At 51.8% G+C, this 14,330-nt stretch overlaps 2 protein-coding genes across 2 annotated transcripts; one reads left to right on the top strand and one right to left on the bottom strand.

The window, feature by feature from the left end:
* Window positions 1-293: 293 nt before the first annotated feature.
* Window positions 294-1,966, bottom strand: COCSUDRAFT_37532 (tetrapyrrole biosynthesis, uroporphyrinogen III synthase; the record flags this gene model as incomplete). Its single annotated transcript, XM_005645691.1, has 6 exons — window positions 294-430; window positions 678-876; window positions 1,042-1,134; window positions 1,277-1,366; window positions 1,532-1,778; window positions 1,911-1,966. The coding sequence occupies 6 exons, from the start codon at window positions 1,964-1,966 to the stop codon at window positions 294-296; spliced, it is 822 nt and encodes a 273-aa protein (XP_005645748.1).
* A 2,100-nt stretch (window positions 1,967-4,066) lies between these two features.
* COCSUDRAFT_17992 (dehydrogenase) lies at window positions 4,067-7,042 on the top strand (the record flags this gene model as incomplete). The annotated part of the gene is made up of 8 exons (XM_005645690.1): window positions 4,067-4,121; window positions 4,471-4,586; window positions 4,932-5,088; window positions 5,456-5,541; window positions 5,886-5,962; window positions 6,088-6,180; window positions 6,393-6,506; window positions 6,859-7,042. The coding sequence occupies 8 exons, from the start codon at window positions 4,067-4,069 to the stop codon at window positions 7,040-7,042; spliced, it is 882 nt and encodes a 293-aa protein (XP_005645747.1).
* Window positions 7,043-14,330: the final 7,288 nt, after the last annotated feature.

The raw sequence follows: 14,330 nt of genomic DNA, 5'->3' as shown, positions 1-14,330 counted from the left end.
CCTACTAGGCTGGCCTTTGCAGGTGCAGGTCAGTACTTAGAAAGTTGTATTTGACTGCCATTGTTCAGCCTGAAACCTACAACATGGTCAGGTCAGAACGTGTGTTTCAAAAGTTGTCAATATCGTTAGGCTGGTCGTGGCTGAGGCACTGCTTCAAGCAAGTTCACTCATGATCACTCGAGCTCGCCTGACCAACCACACAAATCATCTAAAGCTTTCAGGCTCCGGCCGGAAGCTCATTGCAGACGCCTGCAAGCTGCTTGCATGCAGATCCTTGGCCTGCATATAAACGGTCAAGCAAGTGCTGCAGAGGGCTCAGCAGCTTCCAGGGCTTCCACAATGGACACCACAAAGCCTTCCAAGCCAGGACTGTCGGGGTAGTAAATGCGCTTCAGACCCAACTTCTCTGCTGCCCTGGCTGATGTGCTCCCTGCAATACAGAAACCATCCATTGAAATCCAGATCAAACCACAACCTGAAGGTGTTGCAGTGCCTGCTTTGCTTAACAATAGCATGCTCATACTCAATGCCCAGGATGCAATATATTAGGAACGGAGCAGAGTCTGTCAAGTCTATTGACATGAAGAAGAAATGAAAGGCAGTGCCAATGCTAGAGGGGGTAGAAAGGGCTGTCTCGCAGTGTGCAATGTGTGCAGGAATCAGTATCCATGCCGCACCTATACAGGCAATGGCCACATCAGCGGACTCCTGATCGCCTACGCATGCCAGCCAAGCTTTGACAGCTGACGGCGACGCAAATGCCACGACTCTGGCTTGCTTTGCAGCCTCCACGTCTGCAGCAGGCAATGACTGCACCGGTACTGTGTTGTACGTGTTGAGCCTCCTCACGCTGAAGCCTCGAGCCTCCAGCCCTTCCTGTCACAGCATGACGATGGCAGTGAACATGTGAGCGATGCTCCAAGAATAGTGCACAGACCAAGCTTTACCGAGAGTGCCAGATGCTGCAATGAAGCCCAAAGGAAAGCTCAAGCTCGCCAGCACAGATATATGTTCCTGGTGAAATAGAGTCAGGGAGAGTACCTGAAGGCCAGCACCAGCTTTGGCAGAAGCAGGATAGAGCACTCTCCCTTCTCCTTCCAAGGGCAGCTCCGCAGATAAATGCTCAGCATTTGCCTGCACAATGCATTGCAATTACCATGATGTGAAACATTCCTGGTACTCCCAACATATCCTTCAAATGTCAGTTGAGTCATGCGACTTGACAGGCAGAGTAGGGTTGCCATGGACACGTGACGGCTACATGGCACAGATGTACCTTGCTGGGAGTGAATGCAACCGGCAAGTCTGCTTCTCCTGCAGCTTCAATGACTACTCCTGTGCCAGATCCAACCACAGCAAGCCTGACCTGCAACAAAATTTGGGTAAATTGCAGACCTCCTCTTGGCTACAGTGTCATGCACAGATTCAATGGGAGCAAATGTGGATCAATGCATGCACATGCATGCAATTGGGATGCATGATGTGCTGACATGTAAGGACTAGTCTGAAGAATGCCAAGCAGCAGGCATACCTGTGGCTTGTCAGCTTCCCTCCAGCCTTGCAAGAAGACAGAGGCAGACTCTGGAGAGGTCACAATGACCCAGTCATGGTCGCCGGCAGTCAATGCATCTGGCAACTCTGATCTGTCTGGGCCCACAGCAGTCTCTACCAAGGGAAGCTCCAGTACAGATATACCCCTCTGCTGGAGGCTCTTCATCAGTTTTACATTTTTGCCTCGCTCGCGTGTCACCACAACTTGAGGCGCCTCTGTGCTTGCTCTGCATGAGAGGTGTTTCCCTGCAATGCATGCTGGACTCAGCGCCGCGCATTTCTAAGCAACAAAACCCCATGGGGTTCATGTAAACAGGAATTTTGCGAAGGCTGCTGATCAAAGCTTGTGCAGTACTCACTCATGGACGTTTGCTTCCAATGACAGAGGGATTGACCGGTGCTCAGACGTGCACATGCACGTCTGCAGTTGCCTGCAGATCTAAACAAAGAAGATCTTGCTACATGATCCCACTTTGGGAAGTCAGAAGTGTAGCTCGTGCTTGCGTGTGCACAGTCAGTGAGTCGTGGTTTCTGAAGAAAATTCATAAGCACCATCGACTGTATTTATGTGGATATCTGCAGCTGATAAGTGATTGTAAGAAAAGGGACAATTTTTTTGAGCAGGTCAACAAAACTCGAGCACTCAGATCACTTTACTAATTGCGAACACCGGCAAGCATGCCTTCTGCACATCCCACAATAATGAGCCGTCACTTCCTTAGCGATCGAAGAAAATAGCTAGCAGACAATCGTAACATACAAGAATGCTGCATGGCCGAATTAGAATCAACGTTGAAGAGATTATCCTGATCAAAATCCAAGACACGATGAGGACACAGGAACGCCCTCTGATGGGTTAAATTCCTCCTCACCGCCAACCTTCACAACGGTGGTCACACCGCCAGACTCCGCCGATCTTTCAAACTCGAGCTGCAGCTGTCTTGTCGACGATCAGGTCAGATTTGCGATCCACATCGGCACTGGACAGGATCCAACCCTGCTTGTCTTCACGCACTCGCCTCCCTGGATCCCCCAGCAGTTGAAGCTGGCCTGGGGGACCTCGTCAGGGACCTGAAGAGGGCCAGGTGAGCTTTTATGAAGCACAAATGGACCTCGTGGATTTTCCAACGCAACGTGCACGAAGTCATCTGTCATCAAACAGGAAGATGAGACATGATTGCGTGGGAATTGCATCTGATGACAGGCTGAGACTCCACAGCACACGATGACGTCGACACAGGAGATTTGAGCTTACTTTCTCCTACAATTTGTGCAGAAAATCTTGGGTGTGATACAATTCTCCCTGTTCAACCCTGCAGGACAGAGTCACCCCAGCCAGTGCCTCACCCTCCTGCTCAGTGGCCAGACAGCGGCATCATCCAGTCCCTTCCAGTAGCAGGTAATAGCAACTCCTCTTTCAGTCACTCCACATCGACCACAACTGATGGGTGCCATAGGGCATCATGCCTGCATTGAGCCCCATCATGTTTTCGGGTCGCACATGTGCTTCTGCCCGGCCCTTCTTGCTTGTCAATCCTTCCCTAGGATTGCATTGTTATTACAAGAGCATGGGAGAAGTTGTGTTCAGATCTCTGCAATGTAAGGGAGCAAGATCACGCTGATGATCACGCTGATATGTCCTTGCATGTGCAGACCCACCTGAACTCCCGCAGATCCCAGCACCGCAGCCGCTGATCCCGGCAGCCGAGCCAGCAGGAGAGCAGCAGCTCACTCCAGTTGCAGCCACACCTGTGGCACCATCGCCTTTATTAAATCCAGAGGCAACCCCAGAGCAAGGGGCCGAACCCGGGTCGTCAGGGGGCAACACAGCGGCTGACAGCGAAGACAAAAAGAAGCCAACATACTATTTCGAGTTTGCCAAGCGCAAGTGGGAGACAGAGGAGACTTTCCGCCTGCCGGACGGCACCTTCTGGCCTCAGGTCTGTTGCATGCATTGAGATCATGCAAAGGAATCCAATCTCATTTCCAACTTTGTGCAATAATGCAGGCATCATGGAAAGCTATCATAAACCGCAAAGGAGCACTTTAGGTGCAGCAGTGAGAGTGTGGATTGTGGCTGGCAGGTGATAGAGGGCGTACAGAACCAGGACCACGGAATTGTGTATTGCAAGTTGTGCAAGCGGCAGAACAGGACCAATACCTTTGCATACGAAGGGTACAGGTAAGAAACTCCCTCAATCATCTCTCAATATCCTGCTAAGCCTGCCCACCACGCCACATGCATGCAGTTGGGATAATTGCCTGTCTGGCATAGATCGAAGTATGTTTATGTCCAAATGGCCTCCTTGTGCATTTTTGAGTGTTGCCTCGTGATGCATGTGTGCATCCCTCTGAGATCTGGAAGTAAGGCATCATGCATCCCTCACCAAATATACTATAAAGGAGGCAATGTGTGTGCAGGAAGGGGAAGCGGAGCGCTCTGGTGGATCACCAGAGCAAGAACAAGGAGCACAAGCAGCTCGTTGCAGAGATGGAGAGCGGCCTGAAGCATGTCATGCTGATGGCGGGCCATGCACAGCGCCTGCAGGGCAAAGTTGCGATTGTCACAGGTATTGTCACCTGATCAGCACTATGTAGATTGCTTTTTTTGTGGTTCCTATGGCCTGTGCACCACGAATCCCCAGACGCTGTCATTCATTCACGCTGTCAGGGAGCACCGAGTGTCATGTCTCAGATTCATGTCTCTGACTTACCGTCAGGCTGCTTTCCCTATGAACCTTCTGGGGAAGCAGCCCTGATGGGCTGCTTAGGCAGTGGGGGACTACATGTGGTGCTTCCTGCACATGCCCATGCCGAGATTGCGGCGTGCAGTGCAGCATGTTGATGGGCTGTTGTCACCGTTACTGCACAGGTTACTTACTACCCCTATTAATGTGACAAATGGGGTGTGCGCTGCAGGGGGTGGCAAGGGGATCGGCCTGGCATGCGCCAGCTGCCTGGGCCACGAGGGCAGCAAAATTGTGGTGGCTGACGTCGATGACACCGCTGCCAGCAGGCATGCACCCTCTCATCATGTTCAGTGCTAATGCCTCCCAAACAAGCTATGTTCGCGATCTTAGAATGCACTGCATCATGCGCCATTTGAGGAGCTTTCATGAACTTCTTATTGCAAATTGAAGGCATGCATGGCATGCAGTGGTCTTTTGCTCAGCAATCTCTGCCTTTTGGCCTCAGATATCACACATCTGCTTACAAGCGCAGACTCATCAGGCATCTAAGCTCAAAATACCACCCCAGGACTTGATATGCTGTGTCATGGGGCACCAAAGGTCATGAGTCTTTAGTGCCCTCTTGCTGTATTGTACTCCTCAGCTTGGCTTGAATTTCTCCTTGTGTGCGCCTGCAGTGCGGTGACGCAGCTGTTGCAGGAGGGGATCACTGCGTGCGCTGCCAGGTGTGACGTCACCAAGAAGACCGAGGTGGACCGACTGGTCGCCTACACAGTGCAGCAGTACGGCGGATTGGACATCCTTGTTGCCAATGCAGGCACGCCCCTCCCCTTCCACTTTTTGATGTGTAATGCAACACATCTATTGTATCAAGTGCATGTTTCATACTGTGTTATAATGCAAAGCAAAATTTAGCATGTTCAAGCGATATGTAATGCACTGGACCCTGAGGTACCAGGTTGACCTGCTGCATGTGAAGGCATTTGAAGGAAAGGCAGAAATGCAAGGACAGGCCTGGCTCGGGCATAGTTCACTCAGGCTTTTCAAGTGCCAATTTATCTGGAGCCTGCTATTAATAACTGCATGCACAAGACAGCCTGGCTGATGTTGTGCAAACAATGAGATCCTTGTTTTCTGAGGGCATCAGGCTCGGAAAAGTGAGCAATGTGAGGGAGCATCGTACTTTTTATTGACATGTTGCATGCTGCATGCAGGCATCGTAAAGAGCGCCGACTTCCTGGACATGTCCGAGTCAGACTTTGACGACGTCATCAACGTCAACTTAAAGGGGGTCTTCCTGGTGCGCTCTTGATTTTCCTCGCTCAGCAAATCATCCACCCTTGCTTTACCTACCACCCACTCCTGGACCTTGGGTAAGTCCCTACAAAATTTCCCATGGTCTACATTATAGCAATCAACACTTGTGCATTCTGACTGTGGGGGACGGGACAAATTCTGAGCACTGTACCCCCGATTGATTGGGTCTTGCTTAGTTCTAGAGAGTCCAACAAGAGGTGGGATTTGCGGCAGCCTTTACCTGCAGCACGTCTGCACACGCACCTTGCGTCTTGGCAGGAAAAGCGTGTGATAATGATAATTATAATGATGTTAAGAATGATTTTAACAATAATTGTCACTGCTCAGTGCGGCCAGGCGGCTGCTCGCCAGATGGTGGCGCAGAACAAAATAACTCCAGGACGCGGCGGGGCCATCATCAACATGTGAGCCTGTCAATCCATTCAACATCACTGCTGTACCTGGAGCATGCAGCTTCATCTACACTCCGTGTCAGCTAGCCATGTATTTTTTTTGCCTGTACAGCATTCCCTGAAATGTGTTGCTGCAGGTCATCGGTGAACGCTGTGATGGCAATCCCATCCATTGCAGCCTACAACGCCTCCAAGGGCGGCGTCAATAACCTCACCAGGCAAGGCCTTCCGTTCCCTTTTCTCCTTCTGTGCTAGCTTCTCTCTGCTCGGCAGGGGCCCACCTGCATCTCTGTCAATGCACAGGATTGCACGGACTTCCTGTGCTCTGATGCAAACCCGAACAAGCGAAGCACCAGTATTCATGCAGGATTCAACCTGCAAAGCACATTTTTGGTATCTGTGCGCTGTGGAATTTTAAGAACTGGTGTGGGGCTCTGTGCAGGTGCATGGCACTGGCGCTGGCCCAACACAAGATCCGAGTGAACGCCATCGGCCCTGGCAGCATCATGACTGAGGTGCTCACCAGCGTGGTCGGTGACAAGGTCGCCATGAACAGGTCCGCAGCCCTGTACCCGCCTCACCATGCCCCAAACCTTCGCTTGAGATCTCCTGCCTAACTCTTGATCTTGCTGGCCTGGGGTGATCTTGAGGTTGCCGGCCTGAAGTCACCGGTTGCTGTTGAGATCACTGCCCTGGGGTGCTTTAGAGCTTCCCGGCTTGAGGTGCTGAAATGGCCTGCAATGCCTGTTTCTGAGACAAGCGATCTGCTTGAATTGCTGTGTGTCCAGCATGGAGCAGACATGAGCTTACTGACATCCTGTGATAGCCAGTAATCATGAGTGCCACAGACGGTCATTACTAATTTATTAGTGAGAAGATCACTAAGCATGCATGTGTGGGGGTACCAGGGTGCTGTCGAGGACCCCCATGAATCGCATCGGGGACCCCTATGAGGTTGGCCAGATCGCGGCGTTCCTTGCCTCCGAGGGAGCCTCCTATGTGACCGGGCAGGTGCTGTACGCAGACGGAGGCCGCATGGCACTCAATTACACATGCCCTGTGCCGGGAGGAGAGACGCCTGAAGCGTCCTGATGCGCACATTTGGTATCTACTGCGCACTGTGCAGATATTCACAAAGGAGGGTGCACCATGCGTACGCTTGCTATATATATAGTACTTAATGATGGTCACGCCCCCGTGGTGCTGCATGCATATGCGGCATTACGTAATAATTATAACGTTATAACGCACCTACAGCTGTGCAATTCTGATGCCAAGAACCTTGGCCCAAAGTTGAAAGGACACATGTTGGACACTGTAACCTTCTTGAAGTGGCTCCACAGTGGCAATGCCTCACCTCATGTTCATGATCAAATTTAAGATCTTCACATGCCAAATCAGGAGTTGTCCCAACGGAACGCTCAATTTCGATTCTGCAAGAAATTATTGCTGCAAAAAAGGAATTTCTTTGCAATATCCCTCAACCATCGCGAATCTGCGCAATTATATGGAAAGGGCCCCAATTGCGAAAGAAACCAATACATCCATCAACAGTCAGGGCTGACCTGCAAACCAAATGGAAGCTCGAGAGCCTTTGGTGGACATCTCAAGGTCTGAGAATAATGCCGTCCAGGTCGACAACGGTGATGTTGTGGCCCGACTTATGGCAAGGATCAAGGATCTTGAACAGAAAGTCTACGGCAGTCACTTCCTACAGAACATATGGGAGGGTTCAGGTGAGAGTTGATCAGATGAACCCAGTGCAGAAGACCCATTCTGACAATGGGTACCATCAAGTCCCAGCGGAGCCTTGCACGTTATCAATGGTGATATATGCTTGTTAGTGGGAATTGCATACATCAAGATGCTAAAATGATGCCCAGCTAATATCTGAGGATCGTACAGGACATTCAATTTTAATTTCACTTAAAAATGCAACTTTTACGCACAAATCAAAAGTGAGCTTGTGACAGAGATTTTCTGACCGTTTCATACAGGGCTTTCTGACAGGGAGGAGGGCATTTTGACAAAGGTGTCAAACTTTCTGAGTAGATTCTCTAGAGCAGACCTCACCAGGCTACTTCTATTTGGGTGCGTAAACCCCTCTTTCTTTCTCTTGCTCGATCATCCTTGCCTGCCTTGGCTTGCACTGACTCACATGCACAACTTTCAATAAGGTGCACTAAATGCCTAATCACCAATACAAGTTCCTGTCTCAAAGGTCGTGGAAAGAGTATTGCTGCTCTGTGACACTTCAAGGCCGCCCTGGGATTAGTAGTCATGGGGTTTCAAAAACTACGTAGCAAACTTGGCAATATGACAGAGTGCCTGCATGGTTTGCAGGGAGGAGGACGAAGATGATGAGGCCCAGATGGGCCCACTTGGAGCCGGGGCAGGGGAGCAGGCGCGCAAACTGGCAGCGCAGGCCGTCATCGAGCTGACAGACAAGCTAACCAGATCGGAGCAAGAGAATGCCGCGCTCCGACAGCGGCTGCACTCGTCCAGGCAGCTTTCCAAGGTGCAGCCGGGAGCCTCTGTCTGGCCTTCACCCATGCGATTATTCTATGCGGTTAGTGAAGGCATCAGATGGGCAATTTGGAGAGCGTGTGAACGTGAGGGTCAGCTAGCGCACCGTTGGGGCAGGCTAAAGGGACCCATGCAAGGGGCATGAGCATTGAAGTGTATGAATGCGTTTGGGGCTGGCCGAATCAAGTTTTCAAGAGGCAGGATCATTTGTGACGCTGCATGTTAACAAAGGGGGTCTCGGACAGACCAAAATATTTGATGCAGGGGGCAGGATCATTTGCAGCGCTGCATGGGTATGCAATTCGGGACATGCCAAAGGAGTCCTGTAGGGGCAGATTGGTCGGTGACATTCTGTGTCACACATCAGCACCAAAGCTACGGTGTTGAATTCCAAAATAATCATCGATGACTAAAATGTGCTGAGTTGGCCATTTTGATATAGGTATTTGCATGGCTGGACAGGTGGGGCAGGAGTTGGAGGACGTCTTGGCAGAGAGGGATGCCCTCAAGGTGGTCAACCAGGAGCTGGCTCTGAAGCTGACCAGCGCAGATCCTCAAGCCGGCTCTGGGCTGCCGCAGGAGGAGCCTGATGCTTTGCAGGTGTGTGCGCGCATGCATGCATCCTCAAATGCTGCATCACAAAGGCCCAATTTTCATTTAAAATAATGCTGCCCAGTGGTGCCAGCATTCATTAGGATTACTAAAAGGCCATCAATTTCTCTGTAGAATCTCTATGCTTCTTGCATCCAATGTGCAAGCATTTCGTCTTTTCGAAATCTAGATCAGGCTTCATAATAGAAGAGCTTTTATGACAAGCTTTTCTTCATGATTTCAGCGAATGTTGAAAATTTCGAATGTATGCGCAGGGGTTGAGAGAGGAGCTGGAAGCCATGCAGCAGCAGCTGACTAAGGCTTTGGAGGATCTTGAGAGGGAACGCGCGGACTATACTACTACTAACCAGGCCACAGCAGATCAGGTGCGCAGTTTCGCATGTTAACTGCACTGCGCATTCACTGCACATGATCTCAGCGCCGATGTGTTGTCTGAGGAGGATTCGTCAAATTGGGCTCCCGCTGGTAAAAATGTATATAATCGGCAGCGTAAGAGACCATTATTGTGTGCCGTTCAAATTAACCGTCTTCTGTCTACTCGTTACTGCCAAGTTGTCAGATCCACGGCCTGTTCTCTGTTGGCTTGGGGGTGTTTTTCAAGCTTCAAATTTCTTTGGCTGAAGGCACTGTGTGCGTATGGTAACAGGTCTCAAGGCTGGAGGCCAAGATAGCAGTCCTGAAGTCTGCCAGCGCCGAGGAGGCTTCCCACTCTGAGAGCCTGCAGCAGCAGCTGAGCGCAGCCCAGCAGGAGTTGGCAGCAGCCCAGTTGCAGGCATCACAGACACAGATTGAGCTCACAGCCGCACAAGCCAGAGAAGCGGAGCAGGGCGCTACTCACCAGCAAGTGAGTGAGCGGCTGAAAACAACAACTGAGGAGCTGGCAGGTAGCCGTGCTGAGGTGGAGAGTGCGGGAGAGGCGTTGGCCGCTGCGAATGCGAGAGACTCGGACAAGGCGGCTGCCATTGAACAGCTGCAGCAAGAGAAGGTGGGTTTGATTTGAGAGATCAAACAGCAGGCTGCTTCTTTCCCGGGGAAGTAAGTTGTGGCAGACTGATAACTGTGCAGAGTATTGGAAGAATGACTACGTTGCATACGCAATGCTTGCCGGCTGGCAAGTGTGCATGTGAAAGCACAACTTTCCTTTTACTACTTGAATGCCAGGCTTTGCATGGCAAAGAACTTTCCCATATCAGTCTGCCAATAACTCTGTGTCTTCCAGGAGGGCCTTGAGAAGGACTTGGCGGAGTCGAGGTCTGAAGCACAGAGGCTAGAGCGGGAACTGGGCAAGCTGCGAAGCCAACAGGAGACACTCACACAGCAGGTGTATCCCTCTTTCTGGGACGCATGCAAGCGCAGCCCACAGCACTTGAAGAGATCTGTATATCCAGACTAGTCTCTGCCTCAGTCTGAGCAGCATCGCGGCCCGCATTTAGCGTGAGAATGAGAAATTGCGCAAGCGGATTCATAAAGATTGAGAAAAAGAGTGAGCAGGGAGGTGAAACAATTTTCCAGGTGACAGAGGTCAAGCATCCCTGCCTTGAATGTCATGTGATAGATTGCCCCACCTAGAGGTCATCCGGTTGCTGCATGCCACAGAATTGCACTTGCAAAGGTCATCTGACAGGGCTTTGGGTATTTATGGCGCAGGTGAGGGAGGCGCGCGAAGCACAGGCGGCGGTGTCTGCGACGGTGGCCAAACTGGAGAGGCAGTACATCGAGGAACGGAACTTACGGCGCGAGGTGAGCCCCTAGGGCACCCAACATCACAATCTCTCAGTATTGACCTTTCATCCATTTCCTTGCCCACCATCTGAAAAGACATCAAGGCATGTGGACGCTACGCCCGACCAGCGCGAATTTCCTGCATCTGCGAGATGCATTGGTCTGTGCAGCTTCAGGTGTGAAGGATTTGCTCTCCTAGTGTTGTAGCACTTGTCCCTGTCAAAATATTTGCGCGATCAACAAAGGCAATCAGAGCTGTTCTTGCGGCATCTGCAATGTAAACTTTTCCCCTGAGTTTATGAAGTGCTTTCACTTTATGCCTGGCAGGTGCATGAGGAGCTGCAGGTGCTGAGAGGGAACATCCGCGTCGTGTGCCGCGCGCGGCCGCCGGCTCCGGGCGAGCAGCCCATCCTGGCCTTCCCATTGGCCGGCGCACTGACTGTATCGCCCCCGGACAGGCGCATTTCAGACTTCGAATTCAATGCCTGCTTCGGTCCGGCCTCAACTCAGGTGAGAGCTTTGCCTTTTTTCTCATCTTGGCGACAACATACATTTGCACTACAACATGCAGATCGGTGCAGGAGTCTTGTATGTCAGCATGCTGAATGCAAAAGCACTTGAGAGATGTGCGAGGGGGGTTGAAGGGGGAGATTTTCAAGACAAGCTTCAGTTTAGGGAGATTGGAAGAAGGGAGCTTGGAAGGGGGAGAAGTTGAAAATCTCGAAGATGCAATGGTGATTGTGGTCTGCCTGTGACAGGAGGATGTTTTTGAGGAGATAGCGCCGCTGATCCGCTCCTGCGTGGACGGCTACAACGCATGCATCTTCGCATACGGCCAGACCGGCTCAGGTGCGCTAATATCCAACCCCCAGCCCAATACTGGAATCAGACTTTGTTACACATGCGATCCTGCATGCCAAGCTTGTGATGTGGCGCTCCTCATCAACATATATTGCACAAGGCAGGTGCTCTCGTGCAGAAGACGGTGTCTTCCTATTCTATGAGCCCTTTTGCCATCTGACCAAGCGAATTGCATGCTAAGGAGAAGGTAGGGCTTTGAAACCATTTAGCACATCTGATGTCATTTTCTTAATATAGGTATTTTTGGGTGTCGGCTGACTGTGGACGGTATGAGGACTGTGCCTGCAGTTAGCTGCATATTGCATGGGTCTTGGGGAGTCCATTAAGGGGTACAATGTGTGGCAGCATTCACCTGCAGCAAGCCTGCAGACACACCTTGCCTCAGGCATGACTATGATCTTGGGTGCGGCAGGCAAGACGCACACAATGCAGGGCCCGCCGGAGGACCCGGGGGTGTACCAGCGCGCGCTGCAGGAACTCTTCGCGGCCACGGGAGGCAACGCCCCCGACGACGGCGCCGCGCCACCTGGCGGCCACATCAGCGTCGCAATGCTGGAGATTTATAATGATGACGCGCGCGACCTGTTGGCCGACGCCGTCACCGGCAAGGCCGCCTCTCTCGACGTCTCTGCGCTCGGCGCTGGCCAGCTTCCTCCAGGTGCGCGGCATTCCTTCCCTGTGTAGGGACACATGTGTGATGATAGTGATAATTTATTTTCTGCAGGGCGGTTTGAAGCTGGGTGCCTCTGATGCATGAAGCCATTTGGAGAAGTTTTCAACTCGCCAGCGGGGTCATTTTTGCGTGCTTCATGGTGCATTTGTTGGGAGGACTTCTAAATCATGCCTGCAAAGCTAAGGCCTGCGCACTGCTGCCTGTATAGTCCACCCGTTCCATTCTTGTTGAACTGAAATGAATTCTGTGTTCCAACTTGAGACTCCCAAGGGATATTTTTTCAAACCAGCTAATGCGGCCCACTGGTGCAGACAGCTGAGAATCTTTATGTCTATTATTCTGAAAAGTCCCATGGAATTCTTGGTAAAATTGCACGCGCATGTGCAGGCGTGGAGCGAATCCCGGGGCTGACGTGGCGCCCAGTGGCGACGGTGGACGACGTGGCGGCAGTGCTGGCAGACGGCAGCCGCCAGCGCTCGACGGCTGCCACCGCCATGAACTCAAGTTCTTCGCGTTCGCATGCGATATTATCGGTGAAGATCTGCGCGGACGTTGCCACCGGCGCATGCAGCCTGCTGCACCTTGTCGACTTGGCCGGTGTGATTTTCCATCTTTCTTGCTTGCATGCAAGATCCTTGACAGACAGAGTCAGGCACCGCAGAGGCGGTGAGCCCGAGGGTGCTCAAACCCATCCCCGTCTACTCTGGGACGGGAACGTTTCAGGATCATCTATAGATCTTTCTGGGGGGTTTTCCAAGTATTTCCAGAGGGTATACATGCAGACCACCCTTGCCTGCAGTATTGTTTTGCAACTGGTAGTGGCACAGCCACTGACGGGCTATGTATCTCCGGCTGCAAGTCAGCCTCTACAGGCTGATAGGCTGCAGGCTGCCTTAGTGCATGCCATGGGATTGACACGTGGGCGCTCACTGTGCAGGCAGCGAGCGCGTGGGCCGCAGCGAGGTGGCGGGAGCGCAGCTGAAGGAGGCGCAGTCCATCAACAAATCTCTCAGCGCGCTCGGCGATGTGATCTCAGCTCTGCAGCGCCGCGGGCCACACATCCCCTTCCGCAACTCCAAGCTCACACAGGCGAGTGCACTGCTCTCCCTTTCGCTGCTTCTTCTTCTGAATTCTCTGCTTACTTCCTGGTGATGACGACATGGCGGATGGCCGTTGTGCAGAACTTAGCATAAGACTACAGACCTATCCATTCTTTTTTTCTTTGGTGCTTTCCCTGGAGCAGTCATATTGAGGGAGCAAGAAAAGGTAGTGGGTAGCCTAGGAAAGTGACGGCAGCTCGTTGTGCGATAGATGAGCCTTGAAATAGTCTGAATATGGGGGTCTTTGTTCGCGGCTCTCCAGCAATTGTCGGAGTTCAGGTCGTCGCATCCCGGAGAGTGACCGGTCACATTGACAGAGGTAGAAAGCCAGAAGCAGTCTAGGACAGCGATGGCAGTCCTTATTTGTGATATATGGGCCTCAAAACTTTCTGAGAATGGTGGGCGCTTGCAGCTTCCCACAGTTTCTCATGCGCCTCTTGATCCCACCGATACAGCGCACACTCTCTTGCTCTAACAGTGCACTATTGCAAACATACTCAGAAATATGGGGAAGCCCAGTAGGTATCAAAATCAGTTCTGGGCTCTTGCCTTGCCAGAGGCAGGCCTTACTCCCAGCCTGCCAAATCCAAGATTTGACTGACGTGCTTGCCTGCCAAAATTCAGCTGAGTTTACTGGATGAGGACCACCACAAAATCCTGGCAGACATCCTTGCAATTAGGAACATAAATATCTTCTCCGGACTCCTGCCCTGCCAGCAATAGACACATCCTTGAGCACGGCCGATCCAAACGCACGTCCTCATTTGCTGAGAGAGGCAGTCCCCTAAGCTCTGGCCACGCATAAGATCGCGCTGAAATGTGGAGCCCACAACATTCATTAGGCTGTGTCCTCTAGGTCCCGCCATGCCAAATGCATGCACCACCA

The sequence above is a fragment of the Coccomyxa subellipsoidea genome (assembly GCF_000258705.1).
Source record: "Coccomyxa subellipsoidea C-169, whole genome shotgun sequence".
In the NCBI taxonomy this organism is placed as follows: Eukaryota; Viridiplantae; Chlorophyta; class Trebouxiophyceae; family Coccomyxaceae; genus Coccomyxa; species Coccomyxa subellipsoidea.
The sequence above is the reverse complement of the archived record's forward strand: the minus strand, read 5'-3'. Positions and strand labels throughout refer to the sequence as shown.